At 36.4% G+C, this 25,277-nt stretch overlaps 3 protein-coding genes across 4 annotated transcripts in view; 1 reads left to right on the top strand and 2 right to left on the bottom strand.

The window, feature by feature from the left end:
• Positions 1 to 5,003: 5,003 nt before the first annotated feature.
• LOC143920922 (uncharacterized) lies at positions 5,004 to 6,925 on the top strand. The gene is made up of 2 exons (XM_077443958.1): positions 5,004 to 5,290; positions 5,474 to 6,925. Exons 1-2 carry the CDS (start codon positions 5,104 to 5,106, stop codon positions 5,971 to 5,973), a joined length of 687 nt encoding a protein of 228 aa, XP_077300084.1. The 5' UTR covers positions 5,004 to 5,103; the 3' UTR covers positions 5,974 to 6,925.
• TFAM (mitochondrial transcription factor A) lies at positions 6,916 to 9,488 on the bottom strand. 2 transcript variants are annotated; one of them, XR_013261379.1, is made up of 6 exons: positions 9,239 to 9,488; positions 8,699 to 8,909; positions 8,434 to 8,592; positions 8,168 to 8,361; positions 7,642 to 8,087; positions 6,916 to 7,073 (listed from the first exon to the last, which is right to left on the bottom strand). XR_013261379.1 is itself a non-coding variant. In XM_077443957.1 (5 exons), exons 1-5 carry the CDS (start codon positions 9,298 to 9,300, stop codon positions 7,988 to 7,990), a joined length of 726 nt encoding a protein of 241 aa, XP_077300083.1. In that variant the 5' UTR covers positions 9,301 to 9,488; the 3' UTR covers positions 7,446 to 7,987. The 2 variants fall into 2 exon arrangements, 1 of the variants encoding a protein (XP_077300083.1); XM_077443957.1 differs by lacking the exon at positions 6,916 to 7,073 and having other exon boundaries at positions 7,446 to 8,087.
• A 1,478-nt stretch (positions 9,489 to 10,966) lies between these two features.
• Positions 10,967 to 25,277, bottom strand: part of fz4 (frizzled 4) — a 67,486-nt gene continuing 53,175 nt past the window's right edge. The window contains exon 3 of the mRNA XM_077444601.1: positions 10,967 to 12,626. Within this exon, the coding sequence (XP_077300727.1) occupies positions 11,944 to 12,626 (683 nt within the window). The 3' untranslated portion in view covers positions 10,967 to 11,943. The remainder of the gene's footprint in view (positions 12,627 to 25,277) is intronic.

A 25,277-nucleotide genomic window follows, 5' to 3' on the forward strand; every position in this document is an offset into this window, starting at 1 on the left:
GACGCCTTTTCGCCACCTCTCATTTATTCCTATTCCCTTTTATTACAGATATCGCTCGATGCCTCTCGAGCAGAGCCACGTAACCTCTCGATATTCGCGGCACACATTGTTTGTCAGCCAAGTAATTACATATCTATTTCATCGGCAGTCGCTAGCTACTACATACATACATATATGGGGCGTATGAGTAAAACAACAGAATTGTTAAGGCACGACTGTTCGTCTTACAGTTTATGGAATGCGCACCATCAATTTCCAACTCCATATTTCAATAGCATCTAGCATGCTCCTTTCTCTTTTTATTATTATTACATATTACATACCTCCTTTACGTTTCACTTACGATTACAATTCAGGAAAAATTTACCTCTTATCCGATCGTTTTCATACTTTGCCATATTGCTCATTTTGGTCATCAATATAAGTAAATGGATAACCTCCGCCAATACGATGGTGCAAAAATATCGTGTAAGACGCGTTTGAAATTTGAATATCTGAAAAGTGCCTGACGTTTATCCAGTTGTTCAGACTATGTCTGATGATCGGCTTTCGTGGCCTTACGACCCACGATTTGGCCGATATATTTTTGTGCTGGCCACCCTGACAGCCAACACAAACTGACAGTTGTCAATAGCGGTTTGGCGCGTAAACACCCCGGTGTTTACGGGGCCCACCTCGCCACCGAAATCACCAGCTAGAGGCTGGTGAGGGTTGTGACGATACTTGGAGACCAGCTCCAGTATCCGTCCGGTGTGCACCAGAGGAAGCTTGGTCTGTCTTCGTCCAGAAGGCAGACAACTGAGCTACGCGTGGCTAACCTCAAAAGGCACGCGTGGTTACTTTGTTACTCCCCCCCCCCTGTCCCCCCTGCTTGATCTCTGTATATATATATATATATATATATATATATATATATATATATATATATATATATATATATATATATATAAAATACAGTCACCATACAAACAGAATTACAACCTGTTTTCATTATTATACAATTTCCTCCCTTTTTCCACATCATGCATCCCACGCACATTACGAAGGAGAAAGGGACATAGCAGAGCAGCCGACATCAGCAGAGACCAGACCACCGACGACGAAGGAAGGCACCTTGAGGAAACCAGCCCCGCCCAAGCTTACCACTAGCTATCTCACAAAAACGACTTCCGGGGTGCTCTCGAGTTGAACATCCCTGGAGTCTGTACACCAGTTTTTAGTTTTAAGGTCTGTTCATACCTATCCAACACGACGCGTATCCTGCAGGTGTCATGCAAGTGCGGATAGTTTTCTTTGGTTCATTCTATATGGACGCGCATGATTGCGTAAATGCGCATGTGCGAATGGAGTATGAATACGTCCATATAATGTACCAAAGAATACTATCCGCACTTGCGTGACACCTGCAGGATATGGGTCGTGCTGGATAGGTATGAACAGACCTTAATGTGATGGGCGCGAAGAAAATAAAGTAGCAACCATTGATGTATAATAAACATAGATGGGCCCTGACGTGTGATTTTGGTCGGAGATCTTGTCTTCACTAACTGAGGGGTGCGGGGGGTTTAACTAGCGGGGAAGTTGTTGGAAAAAATGATTTTTTTCCCTACGACGCAGCGGTACCTACCTACCTACTAAGATAAACTGTGCATGCGCCATGTATTTTGCATGCGCCAAAAGGGAGACCAGTATAAGACGTGAGGGCGGATCTAGTGTATTATACATCAATCGTAGCAACAGACTAATATGGCCGAGTTGGTGCCAACTCGCAGGATAGTAAACGAAACTTGACCATGTCTTATAACCGCCACACATACATAGGTGACAAAACTGACATCGGTTTTCTCCCTCACACGCGATCTCCCTCACACGCAAAGTGGTACCCGCGGCACAAAAACTGCCGCGTCACTTGTATTGCGATGCTCTGCTCTAGAGAATCATCACACACGGACACAGCTTCAGTAGTTTGCTACGCCCGACAACGACCAACTGCAACAAGTGCTCTCCACAAATAATTAAAAATAAAGGATGACCCTCGCACGTGGACTAAAAAAATCCGGGCCCTGGTGTAGTATCATAACTATGGAACCACTTTGTTGTTTTTTTTTATTTGTGTTTTTGATTAATGTAAGTTTTTTTCAGGTTTCTTAAAATAAATACATGTGATTATTGATTGCAATACTGCTTTTTAGCAAATCAATACTAGATTTTGAGTTAATGGCTGCAAAAACCAAAAAACTGTAAAAATTGGGCATTATTTTAAACGCCCATATCCCAAAACGAATAGCGAAAAATAATCATTGTCATGTTTGAATTCAGTGAGTCAAACTTAGTAAATATTGATTAGTCTCCGCTCTGATTACTCTAAGTGGTTTTTTTCTCAGTGTTATTATGTTAACCTAAATCGTAAAGAACAACATCAAACGCTAGTATAACAGTAACCAAAGCTGAACTTGAGAGTAACGAAAACAATGAAAATATTGTTGCGTGGGCTTCCAGGATCGGAGAGAAAGACGCAGTAGTGTTTTAGAAGCGGTTTATTCGTCTGCACCTCTCGGCACTCCCGATCGGAATGCTTTACAGTTCGAGTGCGCCCGATATGTATACTCATCAGGCGCAATAAATATACATACATAAACGAAAACCTATTGGTCGATGAGTCGCGTGATCCTATCAACCGTCATGTCATATACGACCCTTCTATTCGTCGAGGCCCTTTTTGGCGCGAACGAGAGATCAGGTGATTAGCGCTCGTAAACCATCGGTCCACGAGCGCCACCCACCTAATCTCTACGTTACAATATTATAGCTCTCACAATCTGAATATGACGGCAAGCTTCCTGATTGTTGGAGTCCACTTTAATACGAAATCTTTAAAAGTTGAAAATGTACGTTGGTCACATCTCACATCCACCCATCTTCCTTGCGACCATCTATTTACTCTTTTACATCCTCTCAGATATCATTCCAACACTTATTTTATACACTTTTCATCGATTTTTCTACCTACGTGACTCCTATTGCCATTAAAATATCTTCACTATCTCCAGTATATTCACTATCTTTGTCATACTTTTCACCCAAGTATTCTGTTTTCTATACCCATAACAATATGAAATCAATATTTCATTATGTAGGAATCTAGCACAACTTGTGCTATTACGAATCAAAACCAGTGATCTCATCATCGATCCGGTACAAACATGCATAACTCAAGGGCAACGTCCCCTTCGACCATTGCAGAAGAAAAAGTTCATCGCTCGATCGTAAAACGAACGAAACCCAACAGTGATGTCATCAGGCGACCGCAGCACATGTCCAGAAAAGTCGCTTACGCGTGGAACATGACCCCATTCTCAAACGAACGACGTCCTGGCGCTGACCCCATAGCTATAAACCACACGTGTACCGAAGACACGTGCCTCGAAAACAGGTCAACACGTGTCCTTAACACACGTGTCCTGGAAACGAAGACAAAGCATCTGCACGCGGCACACTTCAAGCCAGAACGTATATAAAGCGACGCACCAGCTCCCAACACCAGAGTGAACCTCTAGAGTTCAACCAGCTCACTTCTCCGAAGCTCAACCTCTTCGTACATACAATAACCATTGTAACAATTGAACAAAAATAAACGATCCTCTTACAAACTACACAACATGTGTTTCGTTAGGCCGGGATACGGTCAACATATCTTCCCTGCCTTACAATTCCACTGATCATTCGCGTTTACATCCATACTAAAAAAATAACACCGGAGATTGAGCAAGCAAAAAATTAACAAAACTAATAACAACAAAACCATTTGTATATACCGCTTCCCATTTACAAAAAGGCCCAACTAAAATGAAATGTTAGACCGATGCATGCTGTTACACAAAACGCATCGCCAACACGTTTGTCAGGGTAGAATTTGTGGTTATTCGGCCAGCGTGAAGAACAAGCAGTAAATATATTACACTAGTGTTGGACCCGTTGATTTCAACGGGTGGTTTCGAAAAGGAATTGAAACTCGAATAAAAATAAAGTTAAAGATATTGAATCGACTGGTTTCGGAAAGAAATTGATGCACGAATTACGAATGACAAATTACGAAGTGATTACGAATTACGAATTACGTTTTGTGCATCGCCGACGCCTCCGGCACCCCGGGGCCTTCGCCCCCGGCACTTCCGTCGCTCCGGGGCCTTCGGCCCCAGCGCCGCCGACGCCTCCGGCGCCCGCAGCGCACCTAACGCCCCCGATGCCTTCGGCACCCCGGGGCCTTCGCCCCCAGCACCGCCGACGCCTTTGGCGCCCCCAGCGCCCCCGATGCCTTCGGCACCCCGGGGGCTTCGCCCCCAGCGCTCCCAATGCCTTCGGCACTCCGGGGGCTTCGCCCCCCGCGCCCCCGATGCCTCCGGCACCCCGGGGGCTTCGCCCCAAGCGCCGCCGCCGCCTCCGGCGCCCCCAGCGCCCCCAATGCCTTCGGCACTCCGGGGGCTTCGCCCCCAGCGCCCCCGATGCCTCCAGCACCCCGGGGGCTTCGCCCCCAGCGCCGCCGACGCCTCCGGCACCCTCAGCGCCCCCGATGCCTTCGGCACCCCGGGGCCTGAAAAAACTGGGAAACTGAAAAACTGAAAAAATGAAATAACTGAAAAAATGAAAAAAATGAAAAAAATGAAAAAACTGAAAAAATGAAAAATATGAAAAAAATGAAAAATATGAAAAAAATGAAAAAAAAAAAATTTTGTTCCCCATACTGGTTGACGGTTGATCGTCCGTCACATATATACAAATATACAAATATATATATATTTAGCGACAGTCCGTTTTTATATATAGTATAAGCCTAGACATATGTTAAATGTATTTTTAACATTGGTTTCGTTTTGCGGCTTTAAATTATATTGCAATGCTGTAACATTAACAGAAGTTTAGTAAAATGACGAAGAAACCAACTGAAGAATGTTTATGGTTGCGTGGTAGCAGTGACAGCAATGTGGTGCTATTGAAAGAGTGGCGACAGTGCGTGTGTGTATTTTGTATGGCGGACGGTGACGGTCGGTTCGTTCGGGCTTTGATCGAAAGTGACAGGTGTTGCTAATTAAATCAAAGTCGAAGATGTCCGCGGCAGAAGTGGCTCCGCCCCCCGCCAGTGATGCATCCACGTCTTCCAACGCGGCCAGAGCTCGAGCTCGTCGTCGTCGAATTCTAGAGAATTCTGCGTCGCGCCTCACCAGAATTACGGGAAGATTGCACGAGCCCATTTCTACAGAACCCGATGATCTATTCCCCACTGATACTACAGGTACGTTGTGGTCCTATCTATTTACTTGTATTATATATAATATGTACCTTTTGTGTATATCCCTTGAATTGAAAGTCTTGTAGTCGAAATTAGTATTGCAAAAGATCCATCAGTAGTTACTGGTTTATTCAAAATATTTTTTGTTCAGATTCAATTTTAATATGATTTTCTAATATGTTACAGTTGCAGAAAACTGCTGTCCTATAGACGGAGCCATATTTCCAACGGATCTGGTCGACGATGCATCAGTCTTTCACGTTAATCATGTCGAATTGAATGATTTGAAAAGTTTCAACATTAGCAGTTTTCCCCCTCACGTTCAAGAACCGGAAAGAATCGTCGATGCCGCTAAAAAAGAATTTTCTTTCTTAGACACTCGACTGCACATACCGTTGATCTGTATTCTAGTCCAAGCGATGTACATTTCGAATAGAGTGACAGAAGCTTACTTATTTTTCCCGTTGTTTATTTGGGAGGTTATTGAATTTTTTTATTTTGAAAACAGTCAGGAGAAATCAACTTTGGATCTGTTGCTGCCGTTAATCGGCTTACCACCTGATAAACTCAGCATTATATTGAAATTAGCTAAAAAATTATCTCATGTTTTAGAGGACGTGTTTTTGTACACTTTCACCACTGTCGTTATTCAATTCGTTTCAAGTCTTCTAGGAATCTATCGGTAATAATACAGATAAAAATTCATCGTTATGTATTTATTTATGCATTTTTCCACGTGAAAAATTTAACATACTAACTGATGCATTTTATAAATCAACTACTTTTGCAATAAGAAATATTGATTAAATAATTTATTATGTTTACTTTCCATTTTGCATAGAAATTAGAAAGAAAAATTATATTAATTGTGCCAAAATATAAGACCAAATTTGCTTTGTATTGTATCATATCGCATCGCTTTACAAAATATATATATATATATATATATATATATATATATATATATATATATATATATATATGATAGTATTATTTTATATGGATATAAAAAGAATCCATTCTATAAATTCAATTACACAATTAAATCGAACAAAATATAAAATAATGCAAATATCCACACAATATTGTATTTTCATATCTGTGCACCAAACTTTATTGTATTTCTCTGGGATGTCTTGTGCTGGTTTTCTAAAATTTCTTTTTAATATATGCAATAATTCATTATAAAATCACGAAAAAATTTGTTAATCCTTTCAGACCAACACAACGGCATCTCATTAATCACAATTGCAATATCAATATCGTCGTAATATCATTATTAACTGTGCGATAAAATATTTTTCTAACGCATTTATAAAGGTTCTAACTATAACTTCTATTTTGTACATGTGTTTAAATAAGAAACGTTTGATACGAGTATTCTATTGAAAAAAAAAAGTACGGTTGTGGTGTTTGTGTATGAGTGCATGACGATTTTTCGCAATATGACTTGTTATAGTAGTACCTGTCGATTTCAGCTATTTTACGGCACATTCATGTTGTAGTGTTAACTCCTATATCTGAGGTTTATTATTATTATCATTGTCATGAGATAATATTATGTATTTTTTACGAGACGATTCACAGTTTATATAAAGTTGGTGTAATGTTGAATTTATACAAATATAAAATTTTACGACACATGTTTGTTTTTTTCTCTTTATTCAAAACAATCCCAATGAAAATTCCATATAAAAATATTATATTTCATTCAAATCATCAATGATATCCTCGTAGAGCTGCCACCAATCGGGCTGAAAAATGCCGATCAGAGCAAGTTTTAACACTACGGAAAAACATAATATTCGTTAATATATGTATAGCCTCTGCAAAGCTTATTCACAAAATTTGAGGATACGCTTGTTAGAACATGCATTAAAGCAACACTTTATAAGTATTATAAATACAATGAAATCCCAATTCAATGAATCGATAAGAGAGCAAAGGTGCTTATTTGAATCGAATAATTGATTGTGTCTAAATCTAAAGCACACAATACTTGAAAACGGAATAAGGCCTTGTATAATGAGAAGTATCAACGGTAAAGTGTATTCTGACACAACCGAGGTTTCATTGTATAAATAGTTATTACACACCAAAAAAACAGAAATCACAATGACTATATGAGGTTATGGGTTAATGAAAATATTTTAGGTGTTGATTTTTATTATATTTTTATGCTTTACGATTACAAATGCATTTCTATATAAGACTAGGAAATTAAAAAAATGAGATTATATCAAAATGATTTGATATCACAAAAATATAAAAATACATACATATATAAATCTACATGTACAATTGTTATTATTAGAATTTAAACAATTTCTTAAAAATATTCATAACGCCCTTACTCGAGTTGGTTTTGTCTTTGGAAATATTTAGTGGCACTTCGTTTTTATTTTTCGTCTTGTCGTCAACAGTAGCGTTTTGATCAATGGGTTCGTTATTAGTAGCATCATAATTCAGTATTTTTTTTGATTTATGATTGATAAAAGTTTGTGAGGCGAGTTCACCCGTGTCCTGACTCCTTTGAACACCGAGCTCAGCATCCTTAGTGAAACTATCGTATTGTATTTTTTTTTTATCGATATTTTTTTCAATTTTTACATCAGGAATTTTGGCTCGTGTTTGTTTCTCTAGTTCGCCAAACTGAAGATCAGTATCTTCATTTTCGACGGAGCCAGGACACCAAAATTCCTATGCTGGAGCTTTCGCATTTTTCCTCGAAGCTGTATTTCTAACTAAATCTATATTACCCATGCGTATCATTTTTTCTTCCCATAGTGTTAGTTTTTTTCTGAAATGTTAAATTGATTTTATTATAATGTATAAGCTTTTTTTTTTTTTAATCAATAATTGAAAGATTTATTTATAAACCTATATTCATCTTTCAGTTTCTGAGCTTGGTTATTCCAAATTGATCTTTCCTCTTCTGCCAAAGCATACCATTTATTTTTCATGTCAATCTGGAAATCTGTAAAATTTAAATCTTTATAGGAGTCTCTATGTTTATTGCAAAACAGTAAATATGAAGACATTGGTTTTTTGGGGCGTCCAAATTCTTTATAGTCCTGAAATCCAAATAAAAAATAAGACAAAAATAAAAATTCAATAATACAATATATGTATAACTTCAAATGTACCGATTTCAGTTTCTTTTTTTCTTTAGCATCATCCATTTGCTTTCGTACTTTTTTGATTTCTTGTTTTTGCTCTTCAGATAAAGATGCCTCATAGGTGGCTTTTATCTTCTTGAATTCTTCCATTTCTTTTAAGAATTCTTTCGATAACTTTTCTTTTACCTATAAATCATGATTACTGTTAAACGCAATAAAAAACCAATGCAAATTTTAATCAATAATATTACATAAATACATGATAAGCCGTTTAAAATTGCAATATTCTCACATCGTCACCCAATTGATGCCAATGTTGTGAAGCCATTTTAAGAATGCTAGTTGCGCTGGTGCCAGGATTTTTGGCAACCAACGTCGGTCTTATTTGGGTGAAGAACTTGATGAAAGCCGTCAACGGTCGTTTCGGCTTGTCGATACCTAACTTATCTTCGGCGGAGACTTTTGTGTAACCTGCAGAGCAATTCCATAGTAATGGTGTCAACCTGAAAAATTGAACAATCACAGTTTAGAATTATGTAATAAAAAAAGAATACATCAATTTTAAGTAAAAAATTAATACCTACATACTAAAAAAACTGCCGGATTTATTAACAATATTAATCGATTTAATTAACGATACAAGTGAAACACACGAATGAGCTATATTTAACATGCGCATCGAAATTATGCATATTTCTTTGAATTGGAATGAAATCTGTTTTATAGTTTGGCATGATGTAGTATGTATTTGGCAGGGTAGTGATGGCGTTGTAATCGCGTTGGGCTAAAAAAGTTGTATCAACATAACCTCAAATCAAAATAATGGACGTACCTGAAGGGCGAAGCGGAATTGGAAGGGCCGTAGCGCCGGCAAAGGGTGAGCCACGCAGCCATGTCGGGGGCCGCCGGGGCGGAGGCTCGGGGAGCGCTAAGGGGGCGCTGAGGGGGCGCTGAGGGGGCGCTAAGGGGGCGCTAAGAGGGCTGCACTACGGGGGCGCACAGACGAATCCAGCCGCGTCAAACGCAATGGTGCCAACCGCCACTCGCCACAAGAATCCACTTCAATCGAAGCATACCAAACACTACAAATATCGACCAGACACTTATTTGTTTCTAATCAAATTGGGTACATTATTATTGATATTTATTAAGCGAATCATTTACTATGCATTTCAACAAAATACAGACGTTCGATTTTCTACACTCACTATAAATTGTATAGGCCTGCTCTTCACGTTGGTCCTACTCCGTCACAAAAACATTGTGCAAAAATGGTAAATGGATTACTCAGCACAAAGCGATCTCGCGCAAGTCACTAAAATCTCGATCACGAAATATCTGGCACTCGAGTTCTCATTAGCACAATATTACACGTGATAGAATTTCATTATTGGCGCTGATAAGGGAGCTCCAGAACTGTAATCCATAGGTTCATATCGGTTTAATGATTGTGTTATATACGAGTTTTCACCCATTAGCCATTGCATATTTATTTTAGTTCTAAGATTAAGTTCATCGCGTTTTTTTTTAATGTGAGTTTCCCAGACAAGGCGTCTATCAAAATGAACAGAGTCCCGATGTGGAAGCATTATGTTTTCCATGGTTCGGTGATTACTAGTCAAATGTGAACCGGTCACAGGACAACCGGTCGCTCTAGATCGGTCACACGTGATCACCCGTCACACTAAAACTAGTCTTAGGCTTAACCGATTTTAGGGTGTGACCAATTTTCTCGTGACCCGTTTTAGGGTGTGACCAGTTTTAGTGTGACGGGTGATCACGTGTGACCGATCTAGAGCGACCGGTTGTCCTGTGACTGGTTCACATATGACTAGTAGTCCGTTTACCGTTTTCCATCATGCCGGGGGGCAGTTCCCGTTTCTAAAAATATAATATTATTTTTGTGCAAATATATCATATATTTACGGAGGACGAAAATTTGAAGAGCAGGCATAAGGGAGATATTAAAGCTAAAAGTAAACTAAAATCATACATGTACTTACGACTTTCGATAAAAAATGAACAAGAACAACATCATAGTACATAGGAATACAAGGTTGTCAACAACGTTATTGTTTGAGATTTTGAAATTGTCGTTAATTAATTATTTAACTTTTAATATTCAATATACGTAGTATATGTATGTCTATAAATTATAGGCCAGGGACTTTTTTGTCATGGCGAAACAGCGTTCCGGCCAGGTTTTCAGGATGTTTTATAGCAGTGGAACAACGTTCCGGCACCTTTCCGTAGAAATCTTGACAGTAAGTGTTCTGGCACCTATTTTCTAAAGCCCTGTTATAGGCTAATAGCCTGTATTACACATATGTATAGGTATATGGAGTGGTGGCTCTTGCATGGGAGCTGCGGCGCTACAGCGCTCCCAGAAAAATGACGAAAAAATCTAATACAAGCTATTATAAAGCAATATTCGTTGCATATCTTTATATTATTATAGCATGTTAATTTATTATTTTGTAATATATTTGTATGTAATATCGCTTTTTCGAATATTATTAATATTGGGACTTTTTTATGGGTGAAAAAAAACCATTTCATTAAATTTAATAGTATTTATTTGTATCAAACATATACACATATTCAATTTTAAGGCACTCTGCTAGGTACATAATAATAATCAGTCAAATATATATGTATATAAAACAAATAGTTTCGATCAACACATACATACATGTATGTAAGAAATAAATATATACAACTATTAAAATAAAATAGCAATATTAAAATTTTGAAATGATCATCATAATTTGAACATCACTTTTTCTATGATTGATTTCAAATTTTACACCACAAAATTACTAAATCACATCTTGCTCTTATTTAAATAATACAGACAGTTAAATAAACATCATATACTATTAGAAAGAAACTTGAGATTAATGAGAACTATACAAATTAAATACAATATTATTTACAATTAATATAAAAAGTTTTAAATTTTCAATATGCATAAATATGTACACATACTATCAAAATATTACAATTATAGTTGTGATATTCACTTATTTTACAGATTTTTTTCACTATAAAAATGCTATTTTGTTGAGTTTGAAATTGAAATTGAATTAGATATAAGATTGTAAACAATGGCACATTATTTAAGTTATATATCACATATTTTATATTTTATTATATACAAATAAACATTTGTGCAATTGTATTATTAAAAGCATAATGATTTATAATGTGTAAAAAGACAACCAGTGTCTGTATAGGTAGTATACAATGTATCACTAATATTGGCAAGTTTATTTAAAACGTTTACCGTCACTGCTGTTTTTATAATAGTTATTATTGTACAAAATAATATATAAAAATATAATAAAATTTAAAGAGACGATCTTAAAAAAATAATTAAAATTAGTTAACATCAACATTTCAAAGCTACAAATATGTAAAATAAAATTCACTTTTATAACAAGTGTTAAGGCACTGAATAGTGAACGTTTATGTTCACTTGGAACATAATCCACCGATAATATATAATCAATCACTACTTTAGTTTTTTCAGAGATTTCACAGCATAGTTTCACCACCGGGCAGTGGCAGTTGATGACCATGATGAAGTCTCGGCTTCCTGTGTGAGCCATTATGACTATGTGCGGGGTATTTACTATGAGAATGCGTTCTCTTGGGAACTGTATGAATCTGTGGAGTGGCATAGTAATGTATGGGTATCTGTTGAGGGATGCATTTCAACGGTGCTGGTTTGTATGTTGGTGGACCCATCCGACCGAAGACAGTTTTCCAAGATCGCAAAGCTTCACGCGACATGACCCAGAAAGAAGTCAGTACTCCGAGAATTTGCAGCATCAGTATGCGCAGCAAGAAAACCCAGAGGGAAGGTTTCGGCGCGATACTCGGTGCCAGAGACGGTTTGGCAGCAGCCAACCATGCGTCTCTGGAAAAGTATTCGTACAGCCAACTAGCTATTATGAAAGCTGTGGGCACAGTGTAGATGACTGCGAAGATTCCTAGACGTAGTAAGTTGACTTCTTCGGCGGAGTCTTTGCGCAGGTGTGGGTTGTGCGGGGTCACTTGTGGTTGCAGGGCTGGGATAGCTGCTGGTGATGGGGATTTCAGGAGAGTACGGAAACCGAGGAGCAGCAGGATACATCCTATTGAGAGGTAGATAAGTTGAGGAACTATAACAAGTGCCATGAGTGATCCGGTTGATTGGTTTCCGACAAAGCATGTTCCTGCAAGCAGAAAAAAGAGATAGTTAAGAACAATATTGAAATATGATACATGTATGTATGTGCAAAAGAACATACATTAAGTATAAGTATTCATAATATACTATAATACATGTTTCTTTAGAAAATATACATAAAATGCATAGAAATAATATATTATTATACATTATAATGCTTGATTTCTATGCAAATTATTCAAAAAAATAAATTTTTAGTATTATAATAAAGTATGTACATAATTATTATTAAGTCAGGTATTTACATATTTACATACAATAATTTGATTCTTCTCTAACTGTGATGTTTGAAATATGAATAGTTCAGATTTGATAAGAATATACTAATTTAGTGTAAAAGTTCAAGTCTTATATGCGTACATATACATACATAATATATACATATATGCACACTTAGCAATTGAACTTAAGCGCTAATAATATGTATTTGTAGTCCAAAAACAATATATACGGCTAATACAGGACCATTAATTAGTGTTTGTAAAATATTATTAGAACTTCAGCATTTCATTACATCATAAAATAGTAGAAGTAGTCAATAATTATTTATATTTAGGACAAATAATATACATATATGTCCGGTAATAAAGAAGAAGAAAAAAAAAGAGACGTATGAAGTAAGGATGGAGTGTATTTAGATAGATGAATGCCGTTTTAAATCAAAAATGTCACTTTGCCTAAAGAAAAAGATATTCGATTAATGTGATGACGTATGGATGTGGAACTTGAATATTAAACGCCAAGATTCTACACAAAGTCTAAAGTACTCAAAATAAGTATGGACCGCTGTATGCTAGGCATAACGAGGAAAGACAAGAAGCGGAATACGTGGGTGAGAAGTATGACAAGGGTAGTGGATATAGTGGATAGTGTAGAAATTGAAATGGCGATAGGCAGGCCACGCAGCTAGAAGAATGGATGAAAGGTGGACAAAAGAAGTGCTAGAATGATACCCGAGAGAATGCAAAGGGTAAAAGGAAGACCGCAGGGAAGATGGGTAGACCAAATTATGAAATTATGTGGGGAGAGATGGATGAGATTTGTGCAAAACAGAGACGAGTGGAAGCGAGTTGGAGAGGTCTTCACCCAACAGCGAATGGTGAATGACTGTAGATGATGATGATGATGCTTTTGAGCGGTCAGTTTGAAAAACCTAAGAAGGATCTAAAGCTGATTGATAAACACATGTTCCTACAATGATAGTTTTGAATGAGGGTATACATAAATAACGACTACAGTACCACTGAAACGGTTGCACAACACTCACATATGTTGTTCATGACAGACGAACAAACTTAATAGCATTCAAAGAAAATTCGAATGCATACATGCCATGGTTGCAAGTATTATACTGGTGACCAACTTTTTCCATACACATCTGATAAGGATCAGTGAAAATCTCACCATGGCAATACCAACGAGTAAAAACAACATTGCGATCCTGATCGCGTGCTACACAGAGTTCGGAAAAAATACATAAGCACGCGGTTAACCACTGGAGTCCTTGGCGCGTTAAGTGGCCATTGGTGATGAGACGCCATAAATTAACCCTAAGATGATAAAAACCCGGCTTCGGCACGATGGGAATGACATTCCCGGGGAGAATCTTCTGATCGAACGAGACCAGTGAATGGAGGGGGAAGAGTCCGACCGGAACGGCTTCATTCAGAAGGAGACGAAGACTTCAGAAAAAAGGACACATGCCGGATAACAAACACACTCGGGTGTGCTCACATTCCGAGTCGTACCCACGAGGAATTCCCATCCAGAGACCTTTCAAGATGTCTTTCTTTAAAATTTCTTACACGAGTGAGTGCTCGAACACCGGCGAATGCAATCACGGTCAATTCTGTAGAGTGCATACTGCCATAATGGAACGGTGGAAATCAATTGTGCTATGGGGTTAAAATCTTCACACCAAACAATCGGTCTCAGGGTGATGAATAAAATCTGAACCAAGAAAGGGGAATTCGGCATTTCTTTTTCCCAAGTGCATTGTGTTTGTTCAGCTGCTCGTTGAATGCAAACTGAACTTCCTCCGAGTAACCATGGTTGCGCCATTCTGCCATTCAGTGCTGTAATTTGACCACAAAGGGCGAGTGTTGAGACCCATTGTGCAATAGTGTTTGAGTCGTCGCCTGAGTTACCCGGATCGAGGGTCCTCGAACCCTCAAGATGTATGCAAGAGAATGCATCGTCGCGAGCCAAAGTTTTAATGAATCGCCAATGTGAAAGGAGAGTAGAAATGTGCAACGATCGAGCGATAGCTTTGCGTAAAGCTTTTTGTTATGAGTCTGGTGACTTGGTGAGTGAGAAACTTCTGTTCTAAATTTAGCAAAGTTAAATACAATCTGAAAAAATCAAAGATTAGATTAGTCTACTAGGAGATAATCGTCTACTTTGTGCTCAATCCGCCAACCCAGATTCCGTAACCAAAATCAGAACCACATTGACGAATAGTGGGACTTTTCTCAGGAGATCCAAAAGATTTTCATCAGTCTCACATATTTATACAAAAAAGCCCTCACACACAGAAGATGCTAAGGCTCTACTGGCCGGCCATTCTCCCCGGTCGAACGGGCAAACCAGTTACCCGGGGATTCGCAATTATCGTGTCAACGCGGCATAACAACAACCTGATTTGCCGTCGCTGATTTATGCCGACGAGAAAACTCTTGAATTTCACGCTCCACACCCGAGATTATGATAATTACCTCGACGGCCATAAATTACACACACACACACATGCATAAACATAATTGAACTTATTGGGAAGGTGTGTATGGATTTTTTTCCTGGCCAAGCACGACCGCGCTAAGTGAATAAGCACTATTGATTATAAGCATTAGCTGACGAAAGCTTCTACGAAAATTATAGGTAAAGTTCTTCTTGAAATTTCTAAACTGGAGCGCGACTATAAGACAAACCATGGCGATAAATTCACGCTGGAGATGACCTTTCATTACGCGCTGCGGGCGAACGGCCTACGTATGGTAGTAAGTGTCAATTATCACTTCGGAGTCTGCACGAGTGGCGATTTAGAGCTTTTCGGGAGGGAAATGTGCATACATTGCGCGGTAAATGTATGAAATTTAATTTTTTATTTTGATTTTTAGATTTGTTCATTGCATTTATGATCAAATTGACCGGAGAATATATGTATGTATGTAAAATTCTGTGGAGTCGAAATCAATCGAATCGGACTCCTATTTTATTATTTTCTTAATTACGGTATGTGTCAACTAGAGTCTCCAATTTTATTGAAGTAAATCTGTAATAAATTGAAATTTAACAATTTCTTTTTAAAAATCATTAAATTAAACGGATTATTTCCCACAAGAGAGTTGCCCACACGAGTGGGCCTGTGGGTTTCTATTGATTTTATATTTTACTAGTGGTTTTACCCGGCTTCGCTCGGTATTTGTAATATAAACAGCTTAAACATGGCAAAACAATCTAATAGTAAACATTCATTTGTTTTTTTATTAAATTTATTTGAATAAAAAAAAAAAAATATATATATATATATATATATATATATATATATATATATATATATATATATATATATATATATATATATTCTACGATATCGATATTGTAGTCATAGAAAATTTGATTTGTTTTCGATGCTCCCACCCAAACCTTTAAACCTTACATACATACAAAGTCTCTTTTGAAATTATATATTAGATGTAACTGTTGGTATTCTGTGGGCGAGATCTTTGTGTGAGCAATATTAGTGGGAATAATATTCGCGTAGGTAATCTTCTTGTGGGGAATAATCATATGATTGAATTACGTACAAGCAGGGTTAGACCGAATGATAGTTTTTTACATTCCATGTACATACATACATTTCGCACCTTGCCTTAAAAACCATTACTTACATGTGATATAATTTGCAGGTGCCAAAAAATTCTTATACGTCTATTACTAGAAATCATCGGATCACTAAGAATAGATCGCGTGGGTTGCTGCTGTTTCTGATACGCCACATATGTACACATTACGGAAGATATGAATGTATCCATATATAATGTACTAAATAATATTTTTCGTATTTACGTGCGATTGCCAGCTTGAGCTGTGCTGGCATTAACGAACCTTTAAACGTAAAGCATTATTTGTATTGTGGAAATGATACGAATCTATACAAATACGAGAAATAATCTCACATGTGTTTTCCATAATTATAATTACACTCCAGAGTTGGAGCGATAAGACGTTAAGATTATAATAGGCATTTTCTACATATCTTAAATTAGTTTTGTACCACAAAAAATATACCCATGCTTATTTATGGTGCAGTTATGGGCATATCTTTTGGGTAGATCGGCGATCGTCCCAGGTACAACACAACACGCCATGAAAGGTAATACCAGTAACGTTGCATTGTGCACGCTCAAAGCCACAAGGACAAAAATTCTTAATCTACATATACACAGGACACGACTTTCGGAAAATCCAAGCTTCCAAAATATACCCAAACGATTAATAAACACCGCAATCAACGCTACATCTAGCAAATTGGTTGTTTTCACACGAGCGAATATCGCTATCGGGATCGTTTATAGTAATAGCACGCGGTATAGGTCGATTATCAAAATAACAATTCGAATTAATATTACTTACTAAATATGCGACAACTTGTTATACGACATCTCGCGATAAAAAATGACAAAACCCGTTTCAGCGTTTCTTTAGCATATCGATTGGTTTTTTTGTTAAGCAGCGGGACATCGATGTATCTCGCCAATACTATAATTACCTATACAAATAACTGTTAGTGCTAATATTTCAAGTTTTAAATTATTCAAATTGAACTATGGTGGAATTTCACATGTCATCTTTTAAATTACACTCGCATGATATATTACACGCTCCGTTCGAGACGTAATACATATACATAAATAATTATCTAACGATACATGGAAAGATGGAGTGGCGTGCCAATTTTTGTATTACGATAGCAAAACTTGGCATTGGATAAATTGTGGAATTAATCATACGTTTTAATTTGAAACGTGAAAATAGTGAAGAAAATTCTAAATGCAAATCATATCAAAGTATACATAGCGTGCATGGGTTCAATTTGTAATATTTCGATTTTTTCTCATTATTTAATTTAAGTAATAAGTAAGAAGCTCTGGGAGATGTATCTGAATTAGAATGAATACCCCAGTATATGTAAGAAACTGCATACATTTATATACAAAGTAGAAATGGAGCTAGTATCGTAATTTATAAGATAATCTCATTTAATTAATTGGGATCTGTGAACAATTATAATTCTAACAAACACTAAGCTACTATTGCAATCTCTGGATGTGTATAGAAAAATGATTAATCTGCATATTTCAATAATGTAGCGTAGACGTGAAGAGATTTTGTCGACGAATTTGTTACCGCTGGGCAGACGGGAATTTGTAGTCTTTGCTTACATCACTTATCATTTTGGACCAGGCCCCAGAAATTAATACCGTCTCCCTTTGTCCCTGTCTATTTGGCCCTGTGTATAACCATCAACGTGAAGAATTAATCCGGTGTTCTCTAATCTAATTTGAATTTATGTAGGTATTAGTCGTTTTAATGTAAATTGCTGATAAATGCAATTTAACTCATCGACCAAATTTTCAAAATGAATTTCCAACCCCTCTGTGCTTCGTCATCAGCACTAAGTTTGAATATTCGCTTTTCTTCTAGATAGTTTTCACGAAATTATTATTCACCAGCGAAACCGGAGAGACCGCTCCGAATTATTTATCTAAATCCTCTGGGTATTCAGAATAGAATCACTTAAATTACTCATTAAACGGCGACGCAAATAGCTTATTTTGGTATTGATGGTTTGATATTTCAGAGAAAAAAAAATCGAGTGAAAGACGCAGCGAATAGTGATAGAGGTAGTTTATTGTTGTTCCGTCGAAGATCCAGCTCCGAATGAAGTCACGAAACAGATCCGTCGAATACTTATACACAGCGTGTACTCTCAGCACAGAGAGATCATTGTTCGATGGGTCGCGAGACCTTATTGGTTGTTGTATACGGTTTATTCATACGGCGAGGCCTTTTTAGCGCGAACGGAAGATCAGGTGATCAGTAGAGTACGGACCCAAAGCGCGCCGCTCATTGTTCAATTGTTGTAAATGCTTTGTAAAAAAGGTTCGGCACACCTTTAACAATGCATTTACAACATTTGAACAATGAACGGCACCCTGGTTATCCGGGCTTTAGTGATCAGGGTAGAAAACCAGTGTGTCGACGAGCACCAATCACAATAACTTACTGACAGTAATTACCAGGAGAATAAGTACAAACCACTGTAATATTAGCACATATGTTATAGAAGAAGATTACGGAAAGTATATTTTATTACTAAATGGATCTGTCTACAAAATTTTAAGTTGACCAACAAATAATCAAGCTTCAAACGTATGCAACAGTATTTATGTATGTATGTATGTACATATGCACATACATGTATACCATCAATTAAATTTTAGCCATTTGTATAATTTGAAACACTTTGCATAATGATGAGCAGATGCAAAAAAGATTTGATCGGAATAGTAGTCTTTAACTGGAGTGAATTTAGGAAATGTGAGGTTACTCAAAAATATTTAGTGGAAACAGAAAGAACAGCTTTTAATAACAGTACAAGATAGATTCACTTGGAGAAATATGAAAATATTAAGACTCCAACTTGGAAAAGGGGAACGAAAAAGAGCATTTAAGAAAAAAAATTGTTTGAGAACCTTATACATACATTGGACTTGTTTATTCTTTTGGGTATTGTACCCAGCTATACCTAGACGTACATGTATGCACAGACTGATTTCTCCAATGAAAATTCTATAGAATTCCTATGCGAAGGTGTCGCCATTGTCGGCTACCATATTCTCTTTGTTAACTTCCAGCTAGCTGCATTGTATTCGGACACTTGTGGGTACCTATCCACCACCTTTCTGCATAGAAACCTTACCCAGAAATATCAGGTACTGCAAGGTTTTACGTCTCGTTATCATTTCAGGTGTTCTTCACGCGCCAATTAAAACGACCAAAACCGACTAAGCGACTAAAAATAACAATAAAAAAAAGAACGCGAAGACAAAGGTGGATATACCTGCAGGAGTCACGCGATGAATTTATACGTAACAGTAGCCGAAAGCGAAGGAACAATGAAGACAGGACTGGAGAATATGTAGGACGCAGGACGTTATTTGCATTGGAAGCGTTTTCTGAGGGTCAGATGAGACTGTTCGATAATTATTTGGGCTGCCGAGAGTTTTATCCTGGCGTAATCTGCTCGTGAGGGTCCTAAATCTCTCCTCTCGGGTCTCTTGTAAGTCCTTTATCACCGGCGACCATCTGTGACAGCCGCGTATATTTACAGCTCACATATTTATCTCCCCCTTGTGGTTCACCTGGAGCCAAGAGTGGGTAGATATGTACCCAAGGCAGACACGCATTGTGTGGATGTAAGAATTGTAGGAATAGCGAGCGACATTCAAATATATTGTCTGCTGTGTGCTGGGCTGGACGCCGAAAGAAAAAAATGTTAATGTAAAAACTGAGGACGGATTAGAACAGGTAAGATTTAGGACCACAATGAGAGGATTAATAATAATCATATCCATTAAATACGGAAAGTTTTAAGATAAAAGCTTTTACTCTTTGAAGGGAGAGATTTTTGGCCACTACTTACATGAAGGTGAATTTGAGATATATGTATGTACGTATGTATTTTACCTAAGTTGAAGAGAGGTAGTAAGGATTTATACTCATAGCAATTCCTAAATATACTTAACCGTATATTCTAAGAAAGCTTAAAAAGCTTTCTTGACCAAATCGGTTTTCTTAGTATTCACGACCAAAGTATGGTAGGGCTAATTTAAGATACTAAAGATTCTCATTAAGTATAATTTTAACTAACCCTTTTGAGCTACAATACAATATAATATGCACAATGCTTCCCCCGAATATGTATATGGTGCTAATAAACAAAATCCGTATCTAGTGCATCTCACTCGCACGCTCGCATATAAAAGTAAGAAAGAAAGAGAAATCGATAGCAAACACCTGTTTCAAATAAAATGCACAAGCAAGTATAGCGCGCTCGGCTAATGAAGTATTCTAAAAAAATAATACATCATTTTTGAAGAAGAAAAACATATGCTCATATTGTCCATCGGCTTTGCCAACTTTCCTAAGTATTCTTAAATTTTATTTATGTCAGCATTTATCGCTAGGATTTTGAAAAACATCGTAGCAGCCAAAGTGTTTTGGTTTCTAACTTCCTTTCGTTAGCTTAAGGTTTTTTACTTGAAATTTAAGTAATTGCTGTCTTTTTCCGACTTTGATAAAATCAAATTAATTATTAAGTACATACTTCATTACGAGCATTTTGTGTGCAGTAGGTTGGATAATATATTCTACATTAAAAAAGCCCATTACGATTCGGTTGACTGCTAGTCTAGAACCTTCAAAAACCAAAATCTAAAGAAAATCAAAGATCAAACACATGTAATTGGATATCGAATTCTGAAAGGACTGATATTAGACACGCCTCGTGGCGGTCGACATTGACTTGACCACAACAAACAATCCGTCAGGTAATTTACATGGCGAGTTATCGACGCGGGCGGGCGGATATCTCCATCAAAATATCCAAAGACATTTATAAAAACATCGATAAAAAATTGAATTCAAATGTAACTGAAGCGGCAAAGACTTTCCCTGTACATATGCATTTATGTAACTGTAAAAAAAACACGGGTTTGTTGATAAGAGATAAGGTTGCTCGGCATATGTCGTTTGGTATACAATCGATGTTGTAACATATTGATGGTAAATAGTGGTTGTTTGAACAGAAGTTTTATTAAAAAAGAAATGCGTATACTTGGTAGTTATATTGCACAGATTATAATATACAAAAGCTTAACAAGGTATTTGTGTACGTTATCAGACAATTTGGAAACCGGAACTGATAAGATCAACATGTGAACAAACATCGACCAAATTATCATATTTTTGATACATGTAAATATGTACATACATATGTACGTATTTTGGCCTTTTAAAAAGTTTTATGAATATTTTTTCAGATAAATTGTGATAGTCAATGATTTCGATATACTTTTTTCTATTTACAAAAAAAAAACGAATTATAATCAGTTTCATATTAAAATATATACATATGTAAGTTGAAAGATTGTATATTTTGTAATGCAACAGATTATAATAAAACATACATTTTGTACATCGAGTTTCATCTAAAAAAAAAAAAAACGATAAAATACAAAATGGCGAAATCAATTTTCAACAAATTCTACACAATACATATATTATACGCGTTGATAACATGTTTTATAATAAAATTCCTCGACCGCGAGTGGGCTACATTACTCATTCGCTTATTATTGTGCTAATGGTTTTTAGAAACGTCAAAAGATTATATAACGGATAAATTTTAAAACTTTAATTTTATTTCGGCAATAAAAAAAACTTCACCAAATTACATGTATACAGGTAGATATGAGTAATTCAATATGCAACTTTTTATTGGGGTCAGATTTTACTGAATCTTTGGGATTCACATGTCCATATTTTTGGGGTTTTAAGATACGACACACAGATTTTTTTAGATAGTATTTAATAAAACTTGTCGAAATAATTAAATTTTTCTACATACGCATCCCGTGCCACACTTATGCGAGTATGCATATACATACACACACACTGAGTATATTCTTCAAAGATCGGCGTTGGAAGGATTCTTTTCAAATAATAATAGAGCAAAAAAGCATGGTTTTTAAAAATATTTAGTTTGGTAAAATATTTTGTGCTAAAAGCATCCATTGACCGCCTATGACTGGTGTTCTTACGTTATACACATGTATTAACAATAATCAAAAGGTACATATGTACATGTATTTTTGTGGTAAAATTTTCAGTTTATAATACATACATATGTGCCACTATATTTGAAAGTGGCGGAAGTCCAATTTTCAGTTCCAAAAACACTATTTCAGTTTGTTTTAATTTACAAATTGTAATTATTAGTTTTAATTCGAAATGTCTAGGATCTCATTAAACTTATTAAAGGCCACCAGTATTTTTAAATATTGTAAAACGCAAAACATCTAACTTGTAAATATAGGCGTTGGATAGATGATTTTCAAATTAAAATAGACAGCTCCATTAGTGTTCAAAGCATAGAGCCAAAAAGCATGGTTTTTCTAATAAATTGACAATAGTAAACCATTTTTTGTGCGAAAAGCATTCATCGAAAACCGATCTTTGCATGTAAGACTTCAATAGTTGTTTTCTACAACTAATAAATTCTGAAAATGATCCGTAGGTAAGATCTATTTCGAATACAACAAAAGCAGTGAGATAAGCTAGTGTTTAAATACCAAAATCCGGTTAATCCGATAAGAGAATAAATATAATCAGTTTGTTTGCCCTGTGCACAAGGGGTTTGTTTGGAAAACTAAGACGCCGTGTCGGGTTTTTGCCTTTGCTCTAAAACCGCACAACCGCTATCATTGTCTTGGGGTTTACACAACGACGGTTGTATTCATGTGTAGGACAGTGAGTTAAGAGCCACACTAATTAGTCTTTGAAGTCGGCTACCGGATAATGGTTGTGTTACAATCGCGGATAAGCGAAGCGAACATGCAAACAATGAGACCGTGTATGTAAAATGTGTGGCGCTCGTATTACGCGTAAACAATGCGTAATATGAACAGTAATTATGATATTATGGTACTTCGACGTGGGAGGGTTTAACACTATGGGGGGTTCTTTGATAGGGGATTTTTTACGATGTGACTTGACTCTTGGGTAACTGACTAATTAGTACATAGATATTACATGACAAAAATTGGTTGTGTGTGGGATGCGGGTATTTTTTTTTCAATTTAAGTAGTGGTCGATTTATGTACATAAAGCTACCACCAAGTCAAGTAGAGGCTTTACCTATATAATTTAGACCGAAAAAATCTAATTTCAGTATGTATTGAAATGATTGAAAGTGGCATAAGTCCACTTTACTTCATTTCGAGGAATATTATACCTCGCAAAACATTATATATGTATAATGCTTTGCGTTTAACAATATTGAAAAACGTAAAGGAGGATTGTAAAAATACTGGTGGCCTATAATACATTTATTCTGCTTTTCCGAGATTCTGGACATAACGAATTAAAAGAAGTGATTACAATTTGTGAATTAAGTCAAATAAAACTAGTATTCGTGGTATGACAAGCCAGCAGCATAGCTCGGACGTTAAGCTTCTGCTTACCGTCAAGAAGGTGCCGGGTTCTATCCCTGAATGAAAATGAATTTTTCAGAGTATGCTGTTGGTCAGACCTGGATTTGTGACTCCAGGTTGATCGTTTCCTATCAGAGTTTGCCAATTTTCTCTGATTTCATTGTTGAAACGGTTCCCGGAAAAAAAAAATTGGCTAAAAATCCTTCCTACCTACTATGTCACCACTATTTGAAATTTGATGGATGTACAATAAAAATTTATGTACAATTCATAGATGTCTCGTTAATTTGCGAGTTTTTTCAGTGTCTCGCAATTCAACGACTTATAATAAAAAAATGCTGCATTTGTATTTGTAATTGGCCAGGAAGGCGCATTGGGATTTACCTGTAAGGCCTTCCTGGTATATATGTAAAATAAAATAAAATAAAATAAAAATAGTTGATACGTACATGTATTATATATGTAGTTGAAATAGTGAAGAGATTGAAATAGCAATGAGAGATTGAAGGTCATGGTAGAAAAATTAATGAAAGGAGTGCTCGAATGGAACTCGAGAGAATGCAAAAGGGTGCAATGAAGGCTACAAGGATGATACATATGTAGGTTGATGGTATAAGAAAAATGTGTGGAATGAGATGGATGAGAGTTGTTCAAAACAGTGACGAATAGAAGCTCGTTGTAGGAGGTCTTTATCCAGCAGTGGATAAATAATTTAATTTCTCAAAAATATTATAATAATGTATTTTATAATACTCGCTTATACATTTTTCATTAATTAATATAAAAATATCTACTATACAGTTGATCTAAATATGTATAATATAAAAAGCCGTTCATAAAAACGTCAATATAATAATAACAATTATAATTAAAATCGAGCACAAAAAAATCACATAAATATTTAATAATATTTCCGTTTAATTTAATTTCGATTTTATCGTGCGCAAGATTGCGTTATTACTTACTACGGTTAGTTTATGAGCGTCACAGAGATTAATTGCGAATTTGTATGCATAAGAGACTCGGTTGATGAAAAAAATTAAATAAAACTGACGAATAATTGGGGCAACATGCCAAAGTGATAATTAAAATCGGCAACTTGTTATATTGAGATCGTAATTAAAACAAATACGCGGACAAGGAATGCGCAATTTGCATATTAACATAACTCAACATACAGATGTGGTAAATACTATTTTGTATAAACAAGTACACACGCTGTAATACCAAATTTTTGTCACGGGTATAACAAGGCAAAAAAAAAGACAACACATACATACACTTCCATGGATTCCATTTAACTTCTAGTAAGTAGAGATAAGGACCTGCATATTTACATATTATTAACCGCTTTTACG

This window comes from Arctopsyche grandis, chromosome 13 (genome assembly GCF_051622035.1).
Source record: "Arctopsyche grandis isolate Sample6627 chromosome 13, ASM5162203v2, whole genome shotgun sequence".
Taxonomy (NCBI): Eukaryota; Metazoa; Arthropoda; class Insecta; order Trichoptera; family Hydropsychidae; genus Arctopsyche; species Arctopsyche grandis.